The 27,885-nt window shown below is 36.4% G+C and overlaps 4 protein-coding genes across 8 annotated transcripts; 2 read left to right on the top strand and 2 right to left on the bottom strand.

The window, feature by feature from the left end:
- The first annotated feature begins 665 nt into the window (after positions 1-665).
- LOC102617133 (N-terminal acetyltransferase B complex auxiliary subunit NAA25) lies at positions 666-10,592 on the top strand. 2 transcript variants are annotated; one of them, XM_006488533.4, is made up of 19 exons: positions 666-1,045; positions 1,134-1,290; positions 1,398-1,516; positions 1,649-1,723; positions 2,484-2,577; positions 2,681-2,799; positions 3,687-3,757; positions 4,182-4,323; positions 4,436-4,611; positions 4,831-5,033; positions 5,301-5,431; positions 6,449-6,525; positions 6,818-6,892; positions 6,984-7,176; positions 7,876-7,995; positions 8,085-8,223; positions 8,556-8,596; positions 8,695-8,949; positions 9,407-10,592. In XM_006488533.4, the coding sequence occupies exons 1-19, from the start codon at positions 899-901 to the stop codon at positions 10,106-10,108; spliced, it is 3,036 nt and encodes a 1,011-aa protein (XP_006488596.2). In that variant the 5' UTR covers positions 666-898; the 3' UTR covers positions 10,109-10,592. The 2 variants fall into 2 exon arrangements, with proteins under 2 accessions (XP_006488596.2, XP_006488597.2); XM_006488534.4 differs by lacking the exons at positions 666-1,045; positions 1,134-1,290; positions 1,398-1,516; positions 1,649-1,723 and adding an exon at positions 1,785-2,287.
- A 3,266-nt stretch (positions 10,593-13,858) lies between these two features.
- On the top strand, positions 13,859-16,376 carry LOC102616340 (laccase-13). The gene is made up of 6 exons (XM_006488531.4): positions 13,859-13,996; positions 14,076-14,227; positions 14,326-14,570; positions 14,684-14,812; positions 14,914-15,873; positions 15,992-16,376. Exons 1-6 carry the CDS (start codon positions 13,877-13,879, stop codon positions 16,120-16,122), a joined length of 1,737 nt encoding a protein of 578 aa, XP_006488594.2. The 5' UTR covers positions 13,859-13,876; the 3' UTR covers positions 16,123-16,376.
- On the bottom strand, positions 16,190-17,918 carry LOC102616629 (SWR1 complex subunit 6). 4 transcript variants are annotated; one of them, XR_371819.4, is made up of 7 exons: positions 17,792-17,918; positions 17,592-17,694; positions 17,380-17,488; positions 17,179-17,288; positions 16,817-17,079; positions 16,451-16,617; positions 16,190-16,337 (listed from the first exon to the last, which is right to left on the bottom strand). XR_371819.4 is itself a non-coding variant. In XM_006488532.4 (5 exons), exons 2-5 carry the CDS (start codon positions 17,679-17,681, stop codon positions 16,876-16,878), a joined length of 513 nt encoding a protein of 170 aa, XP_006488595.1. In that variant the 5' UTR covers positions 17,682-17,694; positions 17,792-17,918; the 3' UTR covers positions 16,720-16,875. The 4 variants fall into 4 exon arrangements, 1 of the variants encoding a protein (XP_006488595.1); XR_371820.4 differs by having other exon boundaries at positions 16,836-17,079; XR_008051261.1 differs by lacking the exon at positions 16,190-16,337 and having other exon boundaries at positions 16,344-16,617.
- A 2,579-nt stretch (positions 17,919-20,497) lies between these two features.
- On the bottom strand, positions 20,498-23,241 carry LOC102625671 (cation/H(+) antiporter 24). Its single transcript, XM_006488633.4, has 2 exons — positions 22,810-23,241; positions 20,498-22,709 (listed from the first exon to the last, which is right to left on the bottom strand). The coding sequence occupies exons 1-2, from the start codon at positions 23,158-23,160 to the stop codon at positions 20,523-20,525; spliced, it is 2,538 nt and encodes an 845-aa protein (XP_006488696.3). The 5' UTR covers positions 23,161-23,241; the 3' UTR covers positions 20,498-20,522.
- Between the last annotated feature and the right edge of the window lie 4,644 nt (positions 23,242-27,885).

Raw genomic sequence — 27,885 nt, 5'->3', positions numbered from 1 at the left:
AATAAAAAATGAAATTTATTATATAAAATATTATTTTAGTTATCAATTATTATATGCACACAATAAAAAAAATTTATAGACATGTTTATAAAATTTTTAAATAAATTTTAATTAATATTATGTCGAATTTAATTATTTATATTCTTACAGTAGTTTAACAATAAAATTTATCAAATACATATAATTATTTTTTAAACTCACGGTATTTTTAAAAATAAATTTTACTAAATATTTAATTAATTATTTTTATAATTAATTATTTTTATGATACAACTAATGACAATTATTTAAAAACTGTAGCATTAGGAAGCTCACCTAAGTTAAAGTTATCACATCCTTAATAGTATTCATGGATAAATGATAGTACATACTGAGATTCAATCAAACCGAATCTGTCAATTTTTATCCGCATGATGGTTGGATGATGGTTGGTGGGCAATGGGCCACCTGCTGATTTTTGTTAGTTTTAACGAAAAATGTTAATTTCAATAATTTTAATAAATGAAATTTCAGTACAAGTATCAATACTGAATTTCATAAAAAGATATTTATATATTATATACGGTAAGCAAGTAGGATGACGTGGCAAACAGCCTGATGAAGTTAAAAAAAGTGGCGCCCAAATGGGCTAGAAGTAGATCGTAAAGGTGAGTTGAGTTCGCAGCTGTAAGGAGTACAAGCGTGCGACCTTTTCCTTATCATTTCTATTTACACCCGTATTCAAAACACAATACACTGCTGTAGACTCCAGTCCTTCGCTCTGCTTTATTATAATCAGATCATGTTAGGTTAGGTTTCCAGTTTCCACAGAAACAGAGCGCAAAGGTTTTAAACAGGATCTTTTTGTTTACCCCAAGTCAAGTCCCCAGCTGGAAGAACTACATACAGAACAAAACAAATGGCTTCGAAATTTGGATTGGCCGGTGGCATACCGGAGCGGCGTGTCCGTCCGATATGGGACGCCATCGATTCTCGTCAGTTCAAGAACGCTCTGAAGCAGTCCACTGCTCTGCTCGCCAAATACCCCAATTCTCCTTACGCTCTTGTAAGTCCCACTCACACTATAATGCGTCCTTTTCGTAAAATGTCATTGTAGATGTAATTAAGATATCGCGTGTTCTGCTTCGCTGCAGGCGCTTAAAGCTCTGGTTTTGGAGAGAATGGGGAAATGTGATGAGTCATTATCTGTTTCTTTACAAGCGAAAGACTTATTGTATCAGAATGACTCTACTCTGATGGATGATCTTACTCTCAGCACTTTGCAGATTGTTTTCCAACGACTTGATCGCTGTAGCTATTTATTTGTTTATTTATTTATTCCTATTATTAATATTTTTATCTTTTTGGTGTTGTAGCTCTAGTGAGTAATAAGTTTGTTCCTTTTCCTATGTAATTAGTGGACTTGGCAACAAGCTGTTACGAGTATGCTTGTGGAAAATATCACAACAATATGGATCACATGATGGGGCTTTTCAACTGTTATGTTCGTGAATATTCCTTTGTGAAGCAACAACAGGTTGGTGCTTTCACGTTTCTTTTATCTTTTTTCTTTTATTGATTTGTTGGCATGTTGTCAAATTTATTAGTGTATATACGATTGCTGGCAATTGAGCTGTTCTTACTTATAGTAATTTTATTTTGATGGCAGACAGCTATTAAAATGTACAAGCATGCTGGTGAAGAAAGGTTTCTACTGTGGGCAGTGTGTAGCATCCAATTACAGGTTCTGCCAATTTCTGTTCTCCACATTTTGTCACGCATGTGCCCATTGCTCTGTTACCATTAGTTAGTGCCCTTTTTGAGGATCACTGTTGATAGTAAGAGTATATAACTCGAAATGGCGTTATCCCTCATCTGCCGAGATAAGCTAACATTTCACAAGTGTTGTTCACTTTGCGAGCTTCGATAAAAACCTTTTCTGGATGCTGTGCTTTGAAATGGCTCTATTTTAAGAAGGCATTTTATATACAGTTTGGGTTGCTTAAAAAACCGGTCACCAAATTTGGGATAAAATCTGTTGATGATTCAGTGGCTCAATAGTCTGATCCGGAATCCAGGTTTGCAATCCCATTTGTAAAAAGATTTCAACAGCCTTCAGTCTAGAATGCAACGTAGGACAGATCTCATCTAGTAAAATTATGCCACCATTTCAATCCAATTGACACAAACAAGTGTCTAGGAGGAATTTCCAGCTATAGAGGAGAATTTTTTCAACTTTTTCTTCTCTATTTTTGAACTTGGGGCCCTGTTTATTATCCTCTACCACTCTGCTCTTGTCATGCTTGAGGTAATTTGTTATATTTCTCACTTTTTTTGGATGTAATAGAAATCATGTGTTAACTACAAAAAGCTTCTATAATTTCTTAGAAGTGCTTACATCGGTGATTTCATTATCAATATCCAGTAGATTCAAGTTAATTCTTCTTTTAGGTAATTTGCATGTTTTCTAGCTGCTAATTTTATGAGGTTTGAACTGTTGATAGGTGCTTTGCGGAAATGGCGGAGAGAAGCTCTTACTATTAGCTGAAGGTTTACTTAAGAAACATGTTGCCTCCCATAGCTTGCATGAGCCTGAAGGTGGACTTCGTCCTCTTTTTCCTATTTTTGATGTAATAGAGATGGACCTTTACAGTACTGTTCACTGTTGATCTCCTAAGTAAGTGCTTGGAATTTCTTGCAGCCCTTATCGTCTACATTTCCATATTGGAACAACAAGCAAAGTATGGTGATGCTCTGGAAATTCTCTCTGGAACATTAGGATCACTTTTAGTGATTGAAGTCGATAAGTTACGCATACAGGTACTTTCTGAAGCTTTCACATTCGTTTTAAAGATCAAGACAATACTGTTTGTCTTACTATTTTCTTGAATTTATGAGTATTATACAAATATGTCTTTTGACCTGCGAATCTTTCATTTCTTATGTACTCTTTGCCCTTTAGATGTTTTTTATTTCTTTCTTCGGGCATCACTATTTTATCTTGAAAAATGGAAGCTGGATAAAATGAAAGGATGGATGATTTCCTACTAAAGGACAGTCGGAATGGAAAGGGTAAAATTGACAATGTAGATGAAGGGGGAATACTGGTAGCTAGCTTAGGGAGGGTGTACGTCAATTTCGAAATGATCTACATTGAGGAGGATAATATGATAGGGTCTCATTACTGAAGTGGATCCCACTCATTGCTGAACTCTTCTGCAATACATGTTCTTAGTAAATGAACTCAATGATACTGATGGGACGATTATATGATTGTTCTGGAAGAGTTGATTGGTAGAGTTAGGTATCCCATCAGCTGCAGCACCTCCTTATCTCTTAGAGATGCTTCAGCATTTGACGACTTCTTCTTCTATTGGTAAAGTGTGTACACTTAACCATCATGTTTGCACTTTATTTTATCAATAAGGTCCATTAAACTGCTGTCATTTCATTGTATTGAAATTGTTGAGAAAAACTGTGAGTTTCACAAAACTGTATTAATTTATTCAGCCTTTTCAGTTTCTTATCAAATTAAAAAATTCAGCATTATCCTAGGTGGTCAAAGTTTTTGACTCAAAGATTTCATTTATAGATTTAGAATTTGATGGAACTTTCTTATTTTTCATAGTTGAAAATCTGGCATGTGTTTCTTTCTGGGTTCTTATGAATGTCTTATCAACTTGTACTCTTTGACTTTAAGTTGACAGGGTAGGCTTCTTGCTAGGCAAGGTGACTATACTGCTGCTGCTCAGATATATAAGAAAGTCTTAGAACTAAGGTATGCTTGTGCAGATCTTCACTATTATGAAAATAATGTGAAACTTTTACATCAATAGTTTATTTCATATAATAGCCTCCTCCTCAATGATGGGGTAAAAGTATTTTTCTTGGGAAAAGTGATTCTGATTTATTTTTTCTGAAAGATCTATATCTTTTACTGTTTATGTTTCTGGTATTGTTGAGACTTTCTTTAACTTCATTCTCTGTGTGTTAATGTAATTGTAATGTTCTGATAAGTTCATGAAAAAGAGGAAAAGGATGTTCAAAATTTCATATTTGTTAGCATACTAACTAAATTGATTATGTCTGCAGATAACTGTTGCTTGTTTTCATCAAGCACTCTTTTAATATGCTGTTTCTGAGACTCTGTACTTTTATACTAACTCTTTCCATTTACTAATGTCTTTTCTTTCATCTGACAGTCCTGATGATTGGGAATGTTTCCTACATTATCTAGGCTGTTTGCTAGAGGATGATAGCAGCTGGTGCAATGCAGCCAGTAGTGATCCAATCCATCCACAAAAATCTGTGGACTGCAAGTTTTCACACTTAACAGATGAAGTGGTGCATGTCTAAAACTTTCTAACTGTTGTTGTTTTTGCATTTCATTTTCATGCATGCATTCATCACTACTATCTTTGGTTTAGAATTTAATTTTTGCAAATTTGACTTGCAGTTTAATTCTCGTATATCAGAGGCATCAACTTCTGTAAAAAAGTTACACGCAGACACCAGTGTCAATCTCATAAGGTGTCCATACTTGGCAAATCTTGAAATTGAAAGGCGGAAGCTCTTGTATGGAAAGAATAACAATGATGAGCTAATGGAGGCTGTGCTTGAATATTTTTTGAGGTAGTGAAGAACTTCATATCTTGTCCGCCAATATTTTTTTGCATTCTGTATGTGAGTTATTTTTTAGTTTTGCACTTTCCATGGATAATTAACTGTTATGTCTGTTTATGGCTGCTATAGTTTCTACTGCTATATCTTCTGTCTCTACCTGTAAAAATATGCAAAAGATTGTGTCATTTGCTGTTATGTAATATGGAGCTTTTATATTTTTGAGCCCAGCTTTGGTCACTTGGCCTGCTTCACTTCTGATGTTGAGGACTTCCTTCTAGTCTTATCTCTTGATAAGAAGACTGAGCTTTTGGAAAGGCTGAAGAGTAGCTCAACTTCCCATTCAACAGAATCAATTAAAGAGCTTGGTTGGTTCATAACACTTAAGAAAATTCAAGAATTGATTGGAAACACTTACAAGCTTCCGGTGGATGGTTTGTCTCTTTCTTCTAGTCTTGCATGCGGGCACACACATATACACTCAATGCTAAATGTATGCTTGTTTAATCGTTCATTTATGAAATAGCTCTTGATTCTACACTCAATTTGGTTTTATCTGGACAATCTCAATTATATATCAAAATTTTCTTTCTGATTGTTAAGAAGAAACTCTTAATATAGCTTGTTTTTCTTTCTATACATTTTACAATGAGTTTTCTATAGACCTTGTATGATATTGAGTAGGCTATTTTTGCTTACAGAACTTGAGCGCTCTGCTGTACAAATGTCTGAGATGTATTGCAAAAGTCTTCCACTTTCTAAGGACTTGGATCCACAAGAGAGTATACACGGTGAGGAGCTGCTATCAATGGCATCCAATGTGCTGGTTCAGGTATCATATTGCCTTTTCTTTGGAGGCTCTGATTACAGTTGGGGTGTTACTTGTCAAGAAGTTATCTATCTATTATACACAGACACAGAGCTTTTCCTTTGATGTGGACTGTTCTTAGGTGGATTTAGAAAGGACCACGAGTGTTCGTTTGTGATTGATCCTGTGGCATTTTGCTTTTAGAACCTGTAGGAGTGCTTCCTCTAACCGTGCTTACTAAAATGACGTATGAAAAGAAAAGCTAAAGAAAAAAGAATGCTTAAGCAGCTCAATAAGATTTTGTTTCATAATGATCTTTATATTACATTATTTGCCCACTTTTACGCTGAGAAATATTGTATGTTGGCATCACTTTTACCATGGAGGTATACTAACCAATCAAATCCTGTATGATTTATGTGTTTGCCATGCAATATAAAGTTGGGCTTTCACATTCTTATCTTGGAGAGAGACAGTAATGAAGCTAATAACTTGACGGTTACCATTGTAGTAGAAAAGTTTATGAGCCACTGGGTTGGTGTTGTGACGTCAGAATAAGGAAAATATCAAATAAGAAACTAGAAATGTGATGCACATTCCCTTTGCTGCTCCATGTTTTGGAGATGTCCCAAATTTTTTTTTTCTTTCTTTCCCCAGCAGATGAAGATGTGCACACTGTCGTCTCTTTCACTAATTTCTTCTCCCTACCTAGGCATATTTCATTATCCGTATTGGTACATATCTCACTGAAGCATATTTAGGCACACTGCATGAGAATAAAGTCATCTGAAAAGAAATTAATCAATATGAAGAAACAAATTAAGATCAGGATATCACAAAATGAATTCCCCCCCCCCCCCCTTGTACTGGTGATGGTCCTTCTAAAGAAAATGTCATTATCATATGTCATATAATAAAGCTTCTAGATTTGATTTCATGTGTATTTCGTCGTCAGGCGAGAAAATTTTCGTAATTTAATTTTCAGTTGTGTTTGTATGTTTGCAGTTTGTTTCATATCTTTGAATTGTGTTTTGGCTTCAGTTATTCTGGCGCACAAGTAATTATGGCTACTTCATGGAGGCAATAATGGTTTTGGAGTTTGGCTTGACCGTCCGAAGGTCAGGCGACATTCTTAGAGTTTAATCTACCTTTGTCAAATCCGTAATTTACTGATTTAATGTCAGCAATGACAATTAATGTTGCAAATCTTCTTTGTACTTTAATCTTAGTAGTTGAAGTCATATTAGTTTTGGTTGATGAATTAGAAACATGCATATAGTTAAGGAGGCAGTTGTTTTTTCAAGTTGAGGCTTTTTGGCTAAAACTTTCAGCTTTGTTTGAAATCTATTCACTCTGTTACGGAGCTTTTACAATGGAGATAACAGTTGTCTATGTGACCATGTTTGGCAGACACGCGTGGCAATACAAGGTGTTATTGGTACACTTGTATTCACACCTTGGCGCCCTTCCCTTGGCGTATGAATGGTAAAGTACTTAACGTTATGTCCTATGGCACTCATAACCTGAACCTTTTTCTTTCTTTAGGTATTTTAGTATAATTACTTCTGCTTTTTAGGTATAAAGCATTGGACGTGAAGAACATCTTGATGGAAACTGTCTCACATCACATTCTGCCGCAGATGTTGGTTTCTTCCCTTTGGGTGGAATCAAATAATCTACTAAGAGATTACCTCAGGTTTATGGATGACCACTTGAGAGAATCAGCAGATCTTACATTTCTTGCATATCGCCACAGAAATTACTCGAAAGTATGTGATACATTGTATTACACTAATATCTCTCTCATGATACTGAGTGTATTCTTGCAGCAGATCACCTGTGTCAAATGTTTTTAGTTTGTACCGAAATTGTCCATATTTGTTTCTTGTAAATATTTCTTCCTTTGCCTGATTCGATATCAGAAACATATTCATTGTTTGGGTTCTTTCTTCATACCGATACCCCAGTCCTGTATGCTTTTTGTTTTCCTGGGTGCATGTGGTGTCTGACCATATATGGTAGTAGGGATCACCTTGTTGACGTTTTGTTTGGAGTCAATAATTTTGATTGGAGCAAATTTTTTTTCCCAGAGAAATATGCTTCCAAATGATAGATACAACTTACGAGGATATGTAGAGTTCCTGTCCAATGAGTCCAGAATTATTTTTAAGCTGTTGGAGTTGGCAATGCTAAGTTGACTTTTATTTGCAATTACATAGGAGATTAACCTTGAAAGTTGAATTTTCCTAGACTTTAATAGGGACATTCCTTATTGAACTGCCATTGAACTTGTTGCAGACAATGGGATAAACCAGCTTTTTGATTACGTATGAGATAGGCCCTGGCTGTTCACAAGCAGCTGAGTTTATATGAAAAAGGTTTAGACATGCCATTAAGTACAATGTTTGGGACAAGGTTTAATTCACGGTGAATTCATGGACCAAAATGTTTTTATTACCTGATTTCAGGTAATTGAATTTGTTCAATTTAAAGAAAGATTGCAACGGTCCAGTCAATATTTAGTGGCAAGGGTTGAATCATCCATTCTACAACTAAAGCAGAATGCCAATAATATTGAAGAAGAAGAGGTAACTTGTAACTTTCCATTATAAAATTGAATGCTTTTGTTCTTTCAATGTGTGCAATCAGTGTGTAACATACATAAATCCTCCTGTAGTCTGTTCTTGAAAACTTGAAATGCGGGGTTGACTTTCTTGAGCTATCCAATGAGATTGGATCCAAATCTGTGACCTTCAATGAAGATTGGCAGTCTCGTCCCTGGTGGACACCAACTCCAGATAAGAATTATCTGTTAGGTAAGTTAAAATGCTGGACCTTTCCAATGTGCTTGCAGTTCTTTGGTATGGTAACATTTTGTGCAACTGAATTGTTTGACAATGATATAAGTCAACGAAAATAAAGATGCGTCAGAAAAGGATAAGATATTGTCTAGTGTAGTATGGCTCTTCTCTGAATTTTGTTCTTGAAGAAAAAAGATACTACATTCCTTGCTTAGGATTTGTATGCTTTTAGAAGTTAGAACTTTCAAGATTTATTCTGCAATGTTGTGTATGACAAGTTTTGGGTGTTATAGTGGGTGTCTTCTTATTTTCATTTCTTACAATGTGTTTACAATTGTTTTGCACAGGTCCATTTGCAGGAATCTCCTACTGTCCTAAAGAGAACTTGGTACTATCCTCTGTCCTTGACTTTGTAATGATACACACATAATCCCTCCTTTTCGTTTTGTAACTTTGGATCATTTTCTATATATTGAGCAAATCTAGATGAAAGAAAGGGAAGCAAGTATACTAGGAGTTGTTGAGAGGAAATCTCTTCTGCCTCGGTTGATATATCTGTCAATTCAGACTGCTTCAGCATGCGTCAAGGAAAACTTTGAAGTCAATGGATCTATATGTGACCCAAAAGTTTTGTCAGAGCTGAAGTATTTGCTTGATCGCTATGCAAAAATGTTGGGGTTTTCTTTAAGAGATGCAATAGAAGTGGTTTCAGGGGTTTCTAGTGGCTTGAACTCTTCTGAGGTAAGTGATTGCTGGCTTTCTGACTACAAGCACATATCTTCGCTTTTCTAGGATCCTTTAATTTTATAAGTGTTACTGAATTTCGTTGCAATGCTCCAATTACATAGACAAGATGCCTATGTGGTGAGTACCCAAAACCGATATACATGGTGAACTACTTTGAATTTGGCATAGCAAGCTTTTCAAAATATTTCTCCCTTTAAAAGCCGTAAGTTCGTCAGACATATTTTAGCATGGAAATACACAACATGGAAATAAGCTTTAGTAAAATAACAAATTTTTCTGGGAAATTTTAAGAGCTGAAATTCTATCAGGTTGATCATGATTACATCTTAAGTGCAAGTAGTGCGTACACTTCGCCACTGAAGAAAAGTTAGTAATTGAGGCGTATGCTTGCTTGCTGACTCATTAGTTACACTGCTGCCCTATTAAAGTAACTTTTTTACCTGTGAGGCAGGCTTTTGGTGCGGACATGGTTGGTTGGTTGAATTTTGCTGTATTTTTGAATGCATGGAACTTGAGTTCCCATGAAGTTGTGCTGCCGGATGTAAATGGATGCAGGCATTCTACTTGGCAGGTTGTGAATACACTGCTGAAGAAGTGTATTTTGGAGGTCAGATCCATGGAGTCACTTGTATGCTATCCACAGCTTGATCTTTCAGTTTTGGTGCAACTTGTCACAGAACCGTTGGCTTGGCATACACTTGTAATGCAATCTTGTGTCCGATCATCTCTTCCATCTGGAAAGAAGAAGAAGAGAAGTGGATCTGCAGATCATTCTACCTCTCCACTGTCTCATGATATTCGGGGCTCTGTTCAATCTACAAGTGGCGTAGTGGAAGAGGTAGCAAAATGGTTAGGGCATCATATCAAGAAGTCAGAGGATGAAAAGTTAGATGCTATATTCTCCTCTCTCGAGGCAAATGGCAGGGGTGAAGGTCCTGGGCAGGTGTTCCGGCTTCTTGGAACACTGATCTCATCCTTGAATGAGGCAGAACTTGGTGATCGGATATCTCAAGCTATGAAATCTTGGAGTCCTGTTGATGTTGCAAGGAAATTTGTAGCTGGGCAGCGTGCAGGACTCTCTGCATTTCTTCGGATTTGTGAATCCAAAATCAAGTCCCTGCAGGCACTGAAGCAGCAGATGGCTCAGGTCTGAAAAGATAACAGTGGTGAGCTGAAGAGAGGTTTCTTTGAGTCAGCTCAGACCAGGGAGCTGTATCTGTTAAAGCTGTTACTGCTGCTCTGCCCAGGAAATGGTTGAAACTTGAATGGGCTGCATGGGTGTTCTAAACATTTGTATTTGTTCTTCTAAAGTGTGGAGACTGGAGAGTTTCATTCTAGATCGTGAGGCGTGAGCAATTTGGTTTTATGGCGTACTAATGTTCTTTGATCTGTTTAGATTCCTTCTCTCGTTCGAGTTTTTGATTTTTTTTTTTTAAATAATTTTTCCGAGTGGAGTGTGTACCTAAGAAACTTTGTTTTTCATTTTTTCTTTCTTTTTTTTTCCCCCTCGGTCTCTGTATCTTTTTAGATTCTTACACTACGGGGTTGTAAGTATATTGTTAAGAAGCATCGATTTTGGGGATGTATCATCTATAATCTAGAGAATAGAATACTTCACCCTGTTCTTTTAGACTATTGGGAGTGTTTACCAGACAGTAACGGGAATCAGAATGAAGAAATTGTTTACTTGTTTAATTGAGTGTATGAATGGAAGAAGGTGCACGGGATCCGCATAAAATAAGGATTGATTAATGGGATTCTGATTCCAGTTTGGGGGTATCCCATTCCCCCTAAAGACAAAACTATGGCGATTGTTTTTTCTATTTTTCCAAAATATTCTCTTTGCAATTAAAAATATAAATTGAAAAAAAAAGAAGAGGAGAAAACAAAATCCCTAACCTAGTAGCGAATAACCCATCTTGTTTCTCTTACCTAGAAACGAATGGCTGCAGCATCTTTATTGGTTGAGTAGCTCATTGTTGATTGCAATCTTTGTTGCTCGACACCGGACGACCACCTCGTGGTTTCACCACTTGGCTCCTCTCTCTTCTCTTCTTCTTACGCATCACCCACTAGTCGGTTGAGTAGCTTGTCACCGGTTGGATTCATCGCGAATCGCAGCCCATCTCCATTGCTCGTTGTTGATTAGATTAATTGATTCAGTCATGTTGGTTTAGCTGCTCGTCACCGGTTGGATCATTAAAGTTTATCATCATCATCATCGTTAAAGACAATAATTAACAAAGGGCATTATGATAAATTATAATAGTTAATTATGATTTCAAGATAAAGTAAACACGTCAATGGAAATGCAACTTATTTCGATTCTCATTCCGACTCTTACGGCTTAAGTAAATAATTTATTTTGATTGTCATTTTTTATTTCAATTTCAGTCCATTTCGGTTCTACCTCATTCTAATTACTGACTAGTAATTAGTAAACGCACCGTAAGTGTATTGTTAAGAAGCATTGATTTTGGGTATGTGTCATCTATACTTTATATAAGTGTATTGTTAAATACTTGACGCTATTCTTTTAAACTGTTGGACTCTCTCCTTTGCTCGTCATTCTTTGGGAAGTCGTAATACATGAGATGAGATGATGATGGATTCATTCGTATCGTATGAGACTGTGACATTCTGTTTGGTCTATTTAGGTAGTGTTCACATTGTATTTGTGCTGTAGGCATATAAGGAAGACGGCGATTATGAGTGATTGTGAATTATGTGGCGGGTACTGCTTTTGCTTATCTTTGACTACAGCCCTATTTGATTTTGTGGTTGGGTAAGGCACTTGATGAACACTTATTGTCATGATTTAAAAGTTAATTTAATTTTATTCCACACCACACCACATTTTACGGTAAAAAAAACTTATAATACTTTTATTATTTTTTTATCAAGATTATTATTTAAAAATAACATTTATTTTACACTACCAATATTTACTTTATAATTTATTTATTTATTTTTTGTTTTCAAAAGAGTTGCAGGCTTGCTGCAGCTGCAGAATTTAAGTCATTACACCTCAATATATAATTAGTGGGAGTCAAATCAGTATTATCTCCAGCAGCGCTAACGGTTCTAGCAACAGATGCAGTCGGCAACACGGCTTGTTATTTTTACGAGGTCAGTTTGGCTTTGGCAGGCTACCCACCACATTTATTACTACTTCCACGATCATCAACAATCCAAATTCCAAAAGGCTGAGATCTCCTGATTGTTTATTAGACTTTCTACTAATATTAGTTTTGGTGTCAAGACTCAAGACCTGCTTCATCTTCATTTCAATATTTTACCACCTAACTCCTGTAGAAAACCCACTCGGTGTGGCAAATTAGTTGCTTCACTGATGCTAACACAATTGCTAATCATGTTGACAAATTCAATAACGGATTCGTTAATTTGTTAGTGAAATCATCACTAGTTTTCTTTTTACACGTAAACACTCCTTTTTATATTAATTAATTAGTTCTGTGTATTCGCCCAAATTGTGCAACTGTTCTAGAACATTAAAGATGGAAAACATGATTTATAAATCAATTAAGCAATCAATATAGAAAGTGATTATCAAATGCCCGATGAACAAATATTAACTGATTTCTATTTATTATCATCATGCAAAGAAAATACAGAGGAGTGACCGAAATTTAATTTGATTTTTTTTTTGTCCTTTTTTTTAATCTTTTATCTTTTAAGATTTGAAATCGGGTGATTAACTAAATAAAATTACTAGAGAAACTACTCGGAAAGAAAAGAAGACGACTCTTTCACCTCTATTTCGATTATTGTCAATCTATAAGACTTTTGATTAAGTAAGGTGCTTAGGTTGAATAATTCAAAACCAGCAGACGGTAATTAACAAGAGTAGTAGTCATAGAAACTTCTCTATATTCATTACTCCGTCAACTCAAGGCTGTATACCAAGTAAAAGATTTCTTGAGGACGACAATGAGAATTAAGGTTTGAAATCTAATGAAAAGAAATTATCAAATTGTACAGGTCAAACGACGGAGCTTCTGTTTTTCTGATTTCTACTCCCCCACCAAATCCAAACTAATATATTATGTTTCAACTTCAACCAAATGTTAAAAGTCATACGATCCCTTATTTGCGTCCAATAAAAAACCTAACAAAGAGGTTGACTGTTAATGATCAAAAGACAGGCCCGTAGAAACTGTTGAGCTAACAACTGATTTTCGTTACTGAATCTTCGATTCAAACTGCGGCTTACGGAAGCTGGATGGATGCATGCATTCCTTTACAGCAACAAAAACTTAAAAAGAGATAAATATATCAAACATTTGATGGCTTACGGAAGCTGGATGGATGCATGCATTCCTTTACAGCAACAAAAACTTAAAAAGAGATAAATATATCAAACATTTGAGAGCTCTAAGGAACCATACAGGAGCTTTCTAATTCTCAGCTTGTATTCTTAATATCAGTTGCTCAAAAATTCAATTTAATACGATTCTGGTGTCGTGTCTTTTTTAGACATGCACCGTTAAAACAAAATTAAAATTAAGCTAGCAACAAAATTAAGTTAACCTAGCAACAAAATTAAATTAACCTATATTAGTTAGTAGTGTCTTAAGCACAGAGTCTGATGGAATTAGTGGGTGAACCAAATCCTCCATATGGTTGGTCGTCTAAGTGCTGTTCTTTAATGTTAGTAAGTTTTAGTGTCACTGTTAGACTTACAACCTAATTTGCTAGCTAATACTTGAAAATAAAAATAAAAATCTGTGTATATGCGCGCACGTGTGTGTGTGTGTGTGCGAGCGTGTGTATTTACATATACTTAAAGCTAACTGCTGTTCTTGACTCCTTTCCCTCTCTTTTTATTAATATAAATAGCTATCACTCTTATGGCCTAATTCATACTCAAACATCATCTCCTAAGACTTTAATACACAATATGGAGCTTCTTAAACTTACGGTGAAGCCATGGAGCTCTTGCCTCTTACTCGGTCTCTTGTTCATCTTTGCCTTCCTGGCTTCTCTTTCTCATGCAGAAATTCACTACCATGAGTTTGTTGTATGTACTTATCTCATTCTTTATCATCAATCATAGCATTCTTGAACACGAGTTTACTTCTCTGTTTTGATGAATACAGATTGAAGCCAGGCCAGTGAAGAGGCTGTGCAGAACTCATAGCACTGTTACAGTGAATGGGCAGTTCCCAGGACCAACATTGCAAGTTCGAAATGGTGACACTCTTGTCATCAGGGCTATAAACAGAGCTCGATACAACGTCACCCTCCACTGGTATTCATTTATTGCAGCTACATATAATAATATGTTTATCAAAGAATAAGAAAGAGGACGTTGTTCAATATTAATTGTTGCCTAATGTTGTTGTTCAGGCACGGAGTACGCCAGACGAGAAATCCATGGGCAGATGGTCCTGAATATGTGACACAGTGCCCAATCCAACCGGGAAGGAGTTACACATACCGATTCACCATCGAAGACCAAGAGGGAACTTTGTGGTGGCATGCTCATAGCAGATGGCTCAGAGCAACTGTCTACGGAGCTCTCATCGTCTACCCACGAATGGGTTCTCCATATCCCTTCCCAATGCCAAAGAAAGAAATCCCAATTCTTATAGGTAAATTGAAACTTATTTTCATGCCCTGCTTCAAAGTCATAAAACAAAGTATCTATCACGCCATGGAACAAACTACGGCAAGAAGTCTAACAAATGACGACACTGATAAACAGGGGAATGGTGGGACAGGGACCCCATGGATGTCCTGAGGCAAGCGCTTTTCACAGGTGGAGCTCCAAATATTTCTGATGCACTTACAATTAATGGTCAACCAGGCGATCTCTACAGATGCTCCAGCAAAGGTGTGCCAAAACTTCTCTCTATGTAGAAAGATTACTAGTAACCGTCATGAGATTTCCTAGCAATGCAAAAGTTAGTGATGTGACTATGAATTGCAATGCAGAAACTGTGAGATTTCCAGTGGAAGCAGGGGAGACTATTCTTCTTAGAATTATCAACTCTGCAATGAATCAAGAACACTTCTTTGGGGTGGCAAATCACAAACTAACTGTAGTTGGTGTTGATACTTCCTATACCAAGCCTTTTTCAACCTCAGTCATCATGATAGCTCCTGGTCAGACAACAAATGTTCTGCTCACAGCTGATCAGCCCCCAGCTCGTTACTACATGGCAGCACATGCCTACAACACCGCAAATGCTGCCTTTGACAATACCACCACCACTGCAATCCTTGAATACAAATCTGCTCCCTTCAATGGCAAGAAAGGGAAATCGAGATCTTCAGCACCAATATTCCCAATCCTCCCAGGCTTTAATGACACTGCCACTGCAACTGCATTCACTGCCCGGATCAAAAGTCTACACCAGGTGCAAGTCCCAACCGTGATTGATGAGAACCTATTTTTCACAGTGGGTTTAGGTCTCATCAACTGCTCAAATCCGAACAGCCCCAGATGCCAAGGTCCAAATGGGACCCGTTTTGCTGCCAGCATAAACAATATCTCTTTTGTATTTCCAAGGAGGAACTCTCTAATGCAGGCCTACATCCAAGGTCAACCTGGTATCTTCACCACAGACTTCCCCCCAGTTCCTCCAATCATATTTGATTATACAGGTAATGTAAGCCGAGGTCTATGGCAACCACGTAAGCGAACTAAGCTGTACAAGTTGAAGTTTGGTTCCAGAGTACAAATTGTGTTTCAGGACACAAGCATTGTCTCAGTTGAGGATCATCCTATGCACCTTCATGGGCATGAATTCTACGTGGTAGGTAGTGGTTTGGGTAACTTTAACCCAAGTACAGATACAGCCAAGTTCAACCTCATTGACCCACCAAGGAGAAACACTATTGGGACACCTCCAGGCGGATGGGTTGCTGTACGATTTGTGGCTGAGAATCCAGGTTAATTTTCTGAACTTAAAGTAGAAACTTAGGCACAATCCTTGTTTAATCTTTATTTATAAATGATTCTATTTCAAGTTTTCTCTAGCAGACTCACCTGAATCCCTGAATGAAACAGGAATTTGGCTTTTGCATTGTCACATAGATTCACACTTAACTTGGGGTCTTGCAATGGCTTTCCTAGTTGAGAATGGAGTTGGGAAATTGCAGACTGTCCAGCCCCCGCCACTAGATCTTCCCCGCTGTTGAGATTATTAAAACAAAAAATACATCCCAGCAATTGAATCTAGTTTCCTGATTACATGAGTTGTTTTCTTCTTAAGTCCTTAGATGATCAAGTATTTGTTTTCTGAGTCAGGGTGTGTAGAATCGCAGTTGTACCTTTTTTTCCACAAGTCAGTCAGATTGAATGTTGTTCCGTCAATCAATTGTTATGGAGTGTTTCTTGATGGAATGTATTGTTTCTAGAATCAAATAAAGGCATTTCACTATTTCAATAATTATCCAAATGTTAAATTCTGTTTAATACTTAACAAATACATGAGAACAAATAGAGTTGAACTCCTATCCAGCCTACCTGTAGGAGAAGGAGATGCAGGTAGCAACAGTTTATGATCACTTCTAATCTAGCAAATCTTCCACTCTTGTGTGAAATGAGAAGATATTTAACCTCCTCGGATAACTACCACCCATATCTCAATTAGATTACACTTGTCGATGACTAAAAAGAAACCCTGCTAGAACCTGGAACATGCAAAATGAATGTAGCATAATTAAGAAGATGGATTTTCTGTGAAATAGGGAACAAATAGATAAAAACTTTTCTTTGCCTATAAACACGTGAAGAAGATTAAGAAACAGTGCAAAGCATTTCTACTAAAGAAGCTGTTGTCTATTGAAAATCAAATTAACAATATCTGTACAACAAATTAGAACAAGAAACCTTCAAGTTTTGATTCTACTTTGTACAAATTCACGTCACTGGCTGAAGTCTCTGACTGCTCAAGCAACGAATTTGAGGCAACGAGTGTCATCATGAATATTCTGGCAACGAATGCAACAGAAGCGCATTCCACACTTGACACAGGTGTAGTTGGCAGAAAAACCACAAACGGTGCAGAAATGACGGCGAGAAGTTTTACTTGGAGGCCCCACAGCTGCCCTCAAATAAGATGGAACATGGGGAGGCAAGGATTCAAGATTTGCCTGTTCTTACGAACAAAGTAATGACTTAGAGCCTGAATTAAAATTAAAATTACAGCAAGGCCGAGTGAATAATAGCAAAAATCCCTCGATATCCATTACCTCGTGCAAGAGCTCAAGGAATGATCTTGGGGCCTTCCTAGCATCCTCAAGCGCTTTGGCTTGCCGGGTTTTACGTTTTGTGCCCTTCGAATGCCTCTTTTGCATATATCCTGCGTTGAAATGCCAATAAACAAAACAAAGTCTTTGACTAATTCATTTTCATTCATTAGAACAAAAACAACTAAGTAAGAAGAATCAGACCTTCATCGTCGTCGTCATCAAGAGAAGCTTCACCATCATCATCATTGATTTCAACAGTTTCAATTCCAGCATTATCATTCTCAAGTGCTTCAAGCCGAGCAAGAGCTGCCTAAAAAGATTACAAATTTACATACTAGCCGCAATAATTAAAAAAAAAAAAATTTCACTAATTCGCTTAGACCCCAGATGGAAAATATCACAAGTAAAGAAACCTGAGTTCGATTGTCGGCGCTGGCAAGAGCGGCGGCCATTCTGGGAGCCACTTTTCGAGTTCTAGTTGACATGCGCCGTTCATCTTCCATATTTTTCTTTTTCCTTCAAAATTTAATCATCGACATTAACATAAGCTATAAAATAGACTAATGCGTATCAACTTTCAAAATAATTAAAAGGAAATAGAAAGAGACTGAACCGGAGCGGAGAAGGAGACGACGACGGTGGTGAACTGGTGATTGGTTTTGTGAGCGAAGACTGCAAAAAATTGATATTTTGGGCCTTTAAGACAATGGTTTTATTATTGGTGGGCCTACGCTAACCCCTTGTCCAATAATCTTTGATTGGACTTTTGACACCCATCAAAATTCTTTATAAAGCGCTACTTCTAACTCTCATAAAGACCCATTCACTAAATCTATATTTTTAACTTTAATAATAACACTATAAGAAAAATGTCCGTTTTCCGTTGGAGCTCGAAACCAACACCTCTAAGTATCAAGTTTTTAAAGTTTAAACAGTTCATTTACAGTCGCTCCGTACTCTCCTTCACTCACCATGTGAAGTTTTGACCCTAGCCTGCTCTCCCTCACTTGTCATTCATTTGTTAGATGAGAAAGCTTGGGAAAATGAGAAGATAAAATCTTAGATCTTTCTTATAGGTGTGCGTTCTCTTGGGGGGTCTTGCTTTGAATCTTTCGTTAATGCAAACATGTAAAAGAAATACAAGTAATTAATTTCTTTCCCAGCGTACTCGTTGTACTTTTTTAGTAAATTAATGGGATATTTTTCTTCACTTTTCTCATTTTCGAGGTGCTGGTTTAAATGGGCATTTTTTTAAATTTACTATTATTTATTGGATTAAACAAATTATATAAGTATCCATTTAGTGTATCTTTTAGGGATTAGGAATATGTTACCACCGTTGATGTGTGGTTCCATCATATTCTTATTAGCGTCCCCGATTTATTCTTCTGAAAATGGGTATTTGTTTGGTTTCCTTTGGCTAAGTTACGATTTGGAGCAAGAAGTGATACCTACAAATCCAGGGGATGATAAAGCATGGTGTTTGATCTGATCATTTCTAATTTTTTAATTGTGTTGCCATGTGTTTGACTTTTGCAGTCCTCCGACTTTGTAACAATAGTTTTAGTTTTGTACTCTTGCAGAAATTAAGATTATGAGGAACTTGTAACATCTATATGTTATGAGCATAGTTGATTTGATCCTGTTGTCCGTAAGACCTATGCACCTTTCTCTCTTTTTTGCACTATTAGTTGAACAATTCATGTAAAATACCCCCACTTTTCTTTTAAAAAAAAAACTCCTTATTTTTCTTGCTCTTGACGATATTCTTTGCCCTTGCAGGAAAAGATAGAAGAATCAGTTATTGATCTTCAGGAAATTATCCAAGGACAGCAAGAAGGGAAGCTAGATGAAGGATTCCTTGTAGAAGTTCACGCAGCTCAACCAAGACAAGTGAATTTGATCTATTTTTTTCTTATTGAACCTCCATGAATATTGCAGTTGTGGCTACATTGGCCAGTCCAGCAATGTAAACTTATCTTCAAAATATCCTTGTATAGGGAATGTTGTACAATAGATTAAAAGATGCATGTTGTGTTATTAAATGTTGCTTTTGCCTTAGTGTTTCATTTTTTAGGTTTTAGAATTCTTAGTCATCGGTCTCGGTCAGAAATATTAATGAAAAGGAAGAAAAAAAATGCGCTTTCTCAACATTTATTTTCGTTTTATTAAAATTTCTCTTTTCTTTTGGACATGTTTGGTACACTTGTCTATTAACTAACCTTTTTTTTTTCCTTGCAATTCTTTGCTGTGGGAAGTTTGAAGTATGTTTTGGCCTCTAAATAATATTATGTTTTTTTTCAATCTTTCTTTATTGAATTCTTTTTTTTTCTAATATTCGACTGATGTGTAATGATTTATTTAATTACATTAATTAATCATTAACACCAAAATCGCGACACCACAAACGAGCTTCAATAGATTCTTAGTGTCATATCAATGACACAATTAGTAATTGTCACTAAAAGTACTTAGTGACATTATTTCAATGTTAATAAAGATCATTTTGGTTGGTTGTAATGTAATTAACCTAAAAGGCAGGTAAAACACATGATTCTTCTTCTCTCATTAAAAAATTGTTCACACCTCTTATGAATATTCACTTTTTCATTGTGCTTGGCTTTTTTCCCCCCCCCCCCCCCCCCCCCCCCGGGTTTGTGGTATACTAAGAGATAAAGTTGACAAATCACTTGCATAAAAAAAAAAAGGAAAAAAATTTGTGTGTTATTAATTAACTGGGTTTTATTTTTTCAACTTGGGTTAGGATTTCATTTAAATAGAGGTATTGTATATTCTTCTTAAACCCATGTCTGTTTTTAAAATTTCTTTCTCTTTAGCATTAGCTTAGATCAATAAACGTGTGTTTGGTGTGTTTTCTTCAAAATGACAGTTAATTTGGTCATATGTCGTTGAAAAAAGAAAAGAAAAGGCAGGGGGTGAAGGGAATTTTTGGAATTACAATTAGAACTATTTTAATTTTTTAAAAAGATTTTAATGGGGCATTTTTAGAAGTGGGGATTGATGAGAAAATTTGAGGGTTCTCATAAGCTCCGCTCAATAGTTATTCCTCTTGTGATCTTGTCACCCACTTAGCTGTTATTAAAGGAGAAATCTGTATAACCCTATTTTCGCTATTAGGGAATTAAATTTGGTTGAGTTTTTCAAACTAGAGGATAGTACTTCCTACCAAACAAATTAACATATTACTGCTAGATAGATATTTCTAGAAAATAGAAACTAAACACTATCCTGGTATATATATGTAGATCAAATAATATGCTTACTAATTAACTTAAATTTTGAAGCCTTTTGAGAAAATTAATTTACTTACACTACAAGAATGATCAAGAGCTACACAAAAACATGCTAGATCTAGAATTATTAAATGATGAAAGTCTTTTTTTCCAACCAAGTTTGGGGGGACCTTGCCCCCTCAAAACTTGCTGTTGCATGACCAACACAGAAGCTGTGCTACCAAAATCAATGGATGCAACATAATCTCCTATGACTCCTAGTTCATTATCTTCACTCCAAGCTTCTAAGCCCTCCAAAAGCTTCCCATTAATCCCTTGATATCTCCCCACAATCCAAAGATCACAATATGCCTCATCATTCACAGCTTGTATTGAAGCAACTGTTTCGGCTCCATTTCTCACCACCACTTCCCTGTACCTCACTCTCTCGTTAGACTCATTCTTCACCCAAAACCATGTCACAAGTCCATCATCAAGCTTCTTCTCCATCTCATCATCTCCCTCGTGATTAAACGACAAGAATCTTATCACTGTAAGTGACACGTCTACGTTACCAACCATTCTATCAGCGTAAGCTAGGGCTTCTCTAGCATCTGCTCCCCCTAAAAACAACACGACGAAATGGTGTCTTCGCATTGAGCCTCCAGCAGCGTGCATAGGGTTTCTAAAATTACCCTTGTCGACTAAAACCCCAACGGAGCAAGGCGCATGGGATAACACTTTGATGTTTACAGACTGCACACCGCGGCGAAGGATTTGAGTGCCTTCAAGATTGTTTGGGTACTCTTTGTGGAAGGGTAAGATGATGAGAGTGGCTTTGTTATCAAGAGCCAGCTCGCAAATGTTTTGGTACATTGATCGCATTGGCGCCAGAGCCGTGAAAGCGTTGAACTTGAGTTCTCCTCTGGTTTCGGAATAGAGCTTAAGGGCATTGTGGATAGCATCGTCGTTGGTGTATTCAGGAGAGTGCTCTTCGTTCTCGTAGTCTACCAACAGTGGGATGCCACGGCCAATGAGCTCGATGAGATGGAGGGAGTAGATTGAAAAAGGGCTATCTACTGTCGGACAAGAGACTTCGAGGAGATTAATGAGGCCGGCTACACTTTCTTCCTCATGAACGCACACCACCAGACGGAGCTCAGTGTCTGGAGGATGATGCTGGATTGTTCTCCTTTTGTTGACCATGTATGGCCTGGTTGGATCATAGAGGAAGCTAATCAAAGGTCCTGCTATTCCTGTGATAACTACCGTCGATAACACAAGCAGTGTGAAAGGCGGTACGCCGATAATCAATTTGTCTATCCAGTGGATGTAGAGCAAAAGCTCAACCTGGCCTCTCAAGCTCATCATCAGGCTGAGAGTGAGGCTGTCTCTGAACGGCATTTGACACAAGAGTGAAGGAATCAAGGTTCCAAGAAGTTTTGAGATGTAGCCGGTCACAATCATACCAAAGAGAGGAGACAAACCGGACCAACCGAATTCAAACATGGCATAAACAGCAAACGCGAAGGGCATAAAAATCTCCATAATAAGCGTCTCAGTTCTCTCCACAAGGGTAGCCCCAAGGGGCGGGCCATCGGGTATGACTAATCCCAGCCACAGAGGTCCATTTGCAATGGCCATTCCAAACATGTCCGTCAAAAAACCCATCACCAACACTCCCAACAAAATCCCCACGATGTAACCTTGACTCACTGGCTTCCCTACTGGGGTTTTATGCACAATCCAAAGCATGGTTCTGCGAACAGCAATACATATGAAAGCCAATAGAATCACCAAGGAAATTAAATACCAAACAGCATCAACAGAGTCGCCTTCCCCTTGTTTAGCAGCCTCAAAAGCAATGACAATATTGATCCCAATTGCATCCCCGATAACGGCAGTCACAATAGCCATTCGTCCCATCTCCGAGCTGAGTAGGTTCAAGTCCTTCAGGATAGGATTCAAGACAGGGAAAGATGTGACGGCGAGAGAGGTGGTAATAGCTCCGATAGAGCTCACCTTGGCTAGCCCTGGGTCCATTGATTTTCTTGTAAGGAAAGCAACGGCAGCGGAGGTAACTGTGGGAATAATGACACCAGTGACTGCTATGTAAACGTGCTTTCTGCCGCATCTTTTGAGCAACGTGAAGTCCATTTTTATTCCGGCAATGAACATGAAATACATGAAAGCCATTATTCCGAGAGTTCTCACAACGAATTGAGAATTATCCGGTAACATTGCCTCAGCAAACTTTTTGTTGCGCCCAAGAATGGACGGTCCAACAATAATACCACCCTTAATTCAAATTAAGCTCCTCAAATTAATTATATAGGCGACGTAATTAAAAGAAGGAAAAATGAAAAGATAATAATGAATTAGTATTAGTAATACTTACAATCATTTCAGAGATAACCCTAGGCTGTTTAAGGGGCTTGAGAAGAAAACGAATGATAGAAGTGGTACAAATAATGAAAACAATCTCGAACAAGACCAATAAGAAGGGGGAGTCCAAAGGACTTTCTCCAAAAAAGATACCCAATGGGTGAGATCTGTGATATTTCCGGCATATTAGCGGAAACCGGGCGTGTATGTGGCTTACTGCACCTTCTTGACCTTGCCCTACTCTCACCAACGCGGCTTGTATTAAGCCTCTTGTATAATATTGACGACCACGCCATGGCCATGCCGATGCCCATCCGAATCCCTCCCCCGGAGATTCAAACAATTTTGGAAATCCTCTAACCATGCAAAAGTAAACCACCCACTTAATAGTAATTTCGACGATTTTTTTTTTCTCTTCTTTCTTTTTTCGTTTTAGAGCAAGAAAATTAACTAATGCTATTGCTGTATATTGTTCCTTAATTAGTTTCTCAAATCTTATCTAATTAATTAATTACAATCATAAGAGCAAGAAAACTATTGCATGCTTGTCTTGCGGCCACAAATCAAAATAATGATACATCATTATTAACGTACAAATGGAAGGCCACCTACATGGCTACATCTATCGATCGTTGCTTTGCTAGCTTCGAAATTTCCAGCTAGCTTTCACATATAACACATATACACCTTCAAGAAGATTCTTTTTATATATATATATATATAATAAAGCTATGTATTAATCTTCTTTTTTAACTCCTATACAACTGTTTTTAAATTTGCCTTTTTGAAAAAAAAAATCTTTGGTTAAATAATTAAAAGGGATTAGCAAATCAACCCTAATCTGAGTGCCTATAATAGTTGGTTAGCTCATTACTATTGTTTGAGGAAATTTTGAAATTTTGGTTGAGTTAGAGATTATATTGTACTGATCAGGTAAAGGACCCACGATTTTAATGGATCTGGTTATTTAATTTTGAAAGAAATTATGAGATACCAAATGCATCAACATCATCGTTCGCCACCCATGAGTTTTTTCCAATCACCTAAAATGAAGCCGGCTATTATGCTTGTGCTTCTGAAGAGGGATTTAATGTGTTGCAGCACCACTTGTTTGTGGGTATCAATTTACAGAAAAAAATTATAGACCTGACACTTGGAGCCCATTTTCATATTTTTGTAAGTAGGACCACTAAATCAACCTATTTTATTTTCTTTTTTTCATTTGACATTATTTAATTTATAGAAAAATGCGTGAAAGTAGAAATAGAAAAGTATTGGTAGCTGAAGAGCACATCTCTTAGGTTAACTTACTTGCTCTGTGACACGAGTGTATATGTTATTAATTAATGGTGATAATATTTGTATACATGTGATAAACAATGGATGAATAGGAAATAATGTTCCAAGATTTCCAATGATTCTCTCAAAAATAGACGACAGATCCCATGTGTATGTGCAGAAACTCAATAATCACTGCGATAGTTAATGAGAAACATCAAGAAAGACGTAATTAAAATGTTTGGTTCATGGTTAAAATAGATACACACACACACACATATGGCAATGCTTATGTCACGACAAGATAAAGAGTATGTCATTCAAGGTCAAAATGTTAGATAGTATTAATATAGTTTCTGTATAAAGGGTCCATGAAATTATTATTCCTGCGCGTATATACCCAAATCATTGATTATTGTATAGGTATGGGGTTTTATTATAAGTGGCATATATTCTTCTGACTTTAATTGACTAATCATGGATCTTGCGATATATAATCTATTTCCAACCTTTATTGGCTTCTGACTAGCTATAAGGTATGTCTAAAATTAATTGCATCATAAATGGGAAACTAAATTTATCTATGCATGTTGATGATTTCAGTTGGAATCACATGCTACCTTGTGGACATGGTCTGCATTATATTGTATGTGTCCTGTCACCAGTGTCAGGTTTTGCAGCCGCACTTGAACTAACCCATAAATTAAAAAATTACTTTTGGGATGTTCAAAGAATTGACATTATCAAATGTGATTTGAATTCTCTTCAGTACCATAAAAAGCATCAATGGAAAGACTCTGTATAACATGCTTTATCCTTAATTCTTTTCATTTGAAAAAAAAAGGGTAAAGTATTTTTTTCCCAGAACAAGGTAAGTAAGGGACACGGCTGACTGGCTGAGTGAAAAATATCTTGGAGCAAAATTTTCACCTGAGTCTGAAATAGGCTGATGGGGTATAGATAGCTCCAACAATTTGAGCCAATTAGTTAATTAGTCCTTTTATTTTTTAAAATGATTTAGAATGTGATTCACCATATTTGTTAAAATTGTTGGAATTTTACAGTGTTTCTCAGTAATTTAAGAATAGATAAACAATGAAAACAACAAAGATCTTTAACTAATTGTATTATCCTTACTAACTAATTGATGAATACCACGGCATTTGAAATAGTTTTTTGAGATAAAATAATTTAAAATGTGTAGCATTACTCATAAAATTATTAGGATGCATACCAAAAAAAAAAAATAGCGTTTGTTGTCTTGTCTCTACCCACCGATCCACGTATTATAGACAAGCCTGCCGTATGCACCTTCATCTTCTTTCATATAAAATTGAAATTGAAACCGACTTAACAATATAATCGCAACCATTATGTACTAATTTATACGGTTAATGAAGTTTAACTGATATCTTTGGATCTTAGTATATTACAAATTATTTCTATTGAAGAATATTCCTTAATATCCTTCCCACCTTATGAAGGGTTAAGATAAATCTCCCATTTTTGCAATATTTAATCCGATAATTAAGTCCATTGTTGTCCTTATCAAATTAACATCAATGTTAAAAGAATATCGTATAAAATCTATAATGCAATTTGCATATACGTAGCTGTTTTCTATCGTGGACATGTAATCTTTATTTATTTTTGTACAATGGGAATTGGCATGTAAATACACTTGCACTTCTATTAGGTAACTAATAGCCAGCGCGGTGGATTTGATTAACAAGTGAATCCTACAAGATTACACCATATCATTGGACTCTCTTTTCCAAGACCAAGAGGGAGTACAAAGGAATGGTGATTCCAAAATCCCATAACTGTAGAGAGAGGTGGGGTTTCTGTTGAAGCACATTGTAATGTACTCCACTATCCATCAATATACTCATGAAGGTGATATATTATATATATACAATAGCAATAATTTCACAAGGTTTGAGATTTTTTTATAGATTGCTGATTACTTTGTGCTCGTACAATAAGGCACATCTTGTAGACTTGTACCCTAAAGTTGTATCAAACTTCTTAATCTTTGCGATAAGGCTATAAAATAATTCATCCCAGTCATACACTTGGCTTTTAATGGCCAACCACATGATCTACATTGTTCTAATGAACAGCAAAGGGGTAACTACTCATTTCGTAAAACAATTAATTCCATTTTATAAGTCAACTACACCATCATGAAAGTGAGGAATAAATATAAATTCACATGAAATTTTGTGTTAAATTAAAGCGAAAAGGCCGGCATGGCCCCTAAGCTTGGTCTAATATACAGGTAAACAACCAAGCTTGAAGGAACAGGAGACACACCCCCACTTCCATTAGTCTTTTCTGTTTATTTGAATAAATTGAACATGACATTGCCATGCCATCTGATAAGCGTTAAATAACAGAGAAGTCACACACAGCGTCAACAATGACGACCGGCCCGTGTTAATTAAAAGAGAGTATGTGTGAATCCTCAAATCGTTAGAAATATATATGACATCCGTACATTATAAAAAATCTTGGGAGGTTTTAATATTATTTTCTCCTAAATTGACATAAAAGATTGCAAGGATGAAGAAGAAGGGATAAATAGTAGGATAGGCGGAAGTAAATGCAATGGACAAAGAAAGGTGGTGGGAGACTCAGAGAGCGTGAGCTGAACGAAGTTGGGAAATTAAGGAGTCAGCATCAGCAGTAACTATATTCATTATTAAAAAGCCTGCAAAGAATTTAAGTCAAAATATAAAACAAAACCCTAGCTAGGGTTTCACAGTCTCTGACTCTAGTCATTAAAACCCAAAATGATAAAGAAAAGGCTAAAAAGTGATCAGAGTGAAGAATGGAAATCCACGTCCACACATAGAAAACAAGCCTGACCTGCCTGTATAAGAAGAATTACAATTTACAAAGAAGATAAAAAAGAGGAAAGCGAACGAAAATTATTATTTCTTAATTACCAAATAAATAAATTCAGCAATCAAGATCACATGATGTAGCTTATTCTGATAGCTCGGAGATTTCAAATTTCAATAACAAAAAAAATATAATAATAATAATAATAATAATAATAATCTCTAAATTAATCTTGGTTTTCGTGATCCATAAACAAAGCCGGTAATACCGATAGATAGATAGCACAAAGCCAGAAAATAGAAGAGTCCAGGGGAATTCATCTTGGAAATGAACGAGCCGTCATAAAAAAGAAAATATATCCGACAAAAAAAAGGTTGAAGTTCACATAATTTTATTTTATTTTATTTTATTTTTCGATGATGAGTCTCAGGAAAAAAACAATAAAATGCATAAATGGAATCTTTGATTTTGAATTTGTAAAGTGAGAAGCGATAAGATAGATGGAATAATCTTTCAGAAAAAAAATTGATATATTTGTATGGCAGCAGCACCAAGAAATGGAGATACCCTGGAACTGCAGGTCAAAAATCTTGCCATAAATTGTAACCTGAACCTGCTCAAACAAAATAAACTGCAAGCGTAAACAAAAAAGAAAGAAACAAAGGAAAAGAAAGAACGAAAGAAAGAAAGGAAAAATCAAATGGTATACACATACCCCATATCCCATATGAAAAATATAGGAGTCAAAGCTGAAACTGCACCAAAACTAGCAAGAAGAATCCGGAAAACTCAGGATAGATAGCGCCAGCGCCGCTAATTGATCAAGGAATTAATTAATTAATTAATTAAAAAAGAATATTATCATGGCGCTATCCCTCCTGAGCTTTACAGATTCTCCATACTTGACAAATGAAATTAACCTCTATGATATATCTATCATATATAAGCTAATATTCGAGTAGTT

This window comes from Citrus sinensis, chromosome 8 (genome assembly GCF_022201045.2).
Source record: "Citrus sinensis cultivar Valencia sweet orange chromosome 8, DVS_A1.0, whole genome shotgun sequence".
Classification (NCBI taxonomy): Eukaryota; Viridiplantae; Streptophyta; class Magnoliopsida; order Sapindales; family Rutaceae; genus Citrus; species Citrus sinensis.
This window is presented reverse-complemented; position numbering and strand designations above follow the sequence as displayed.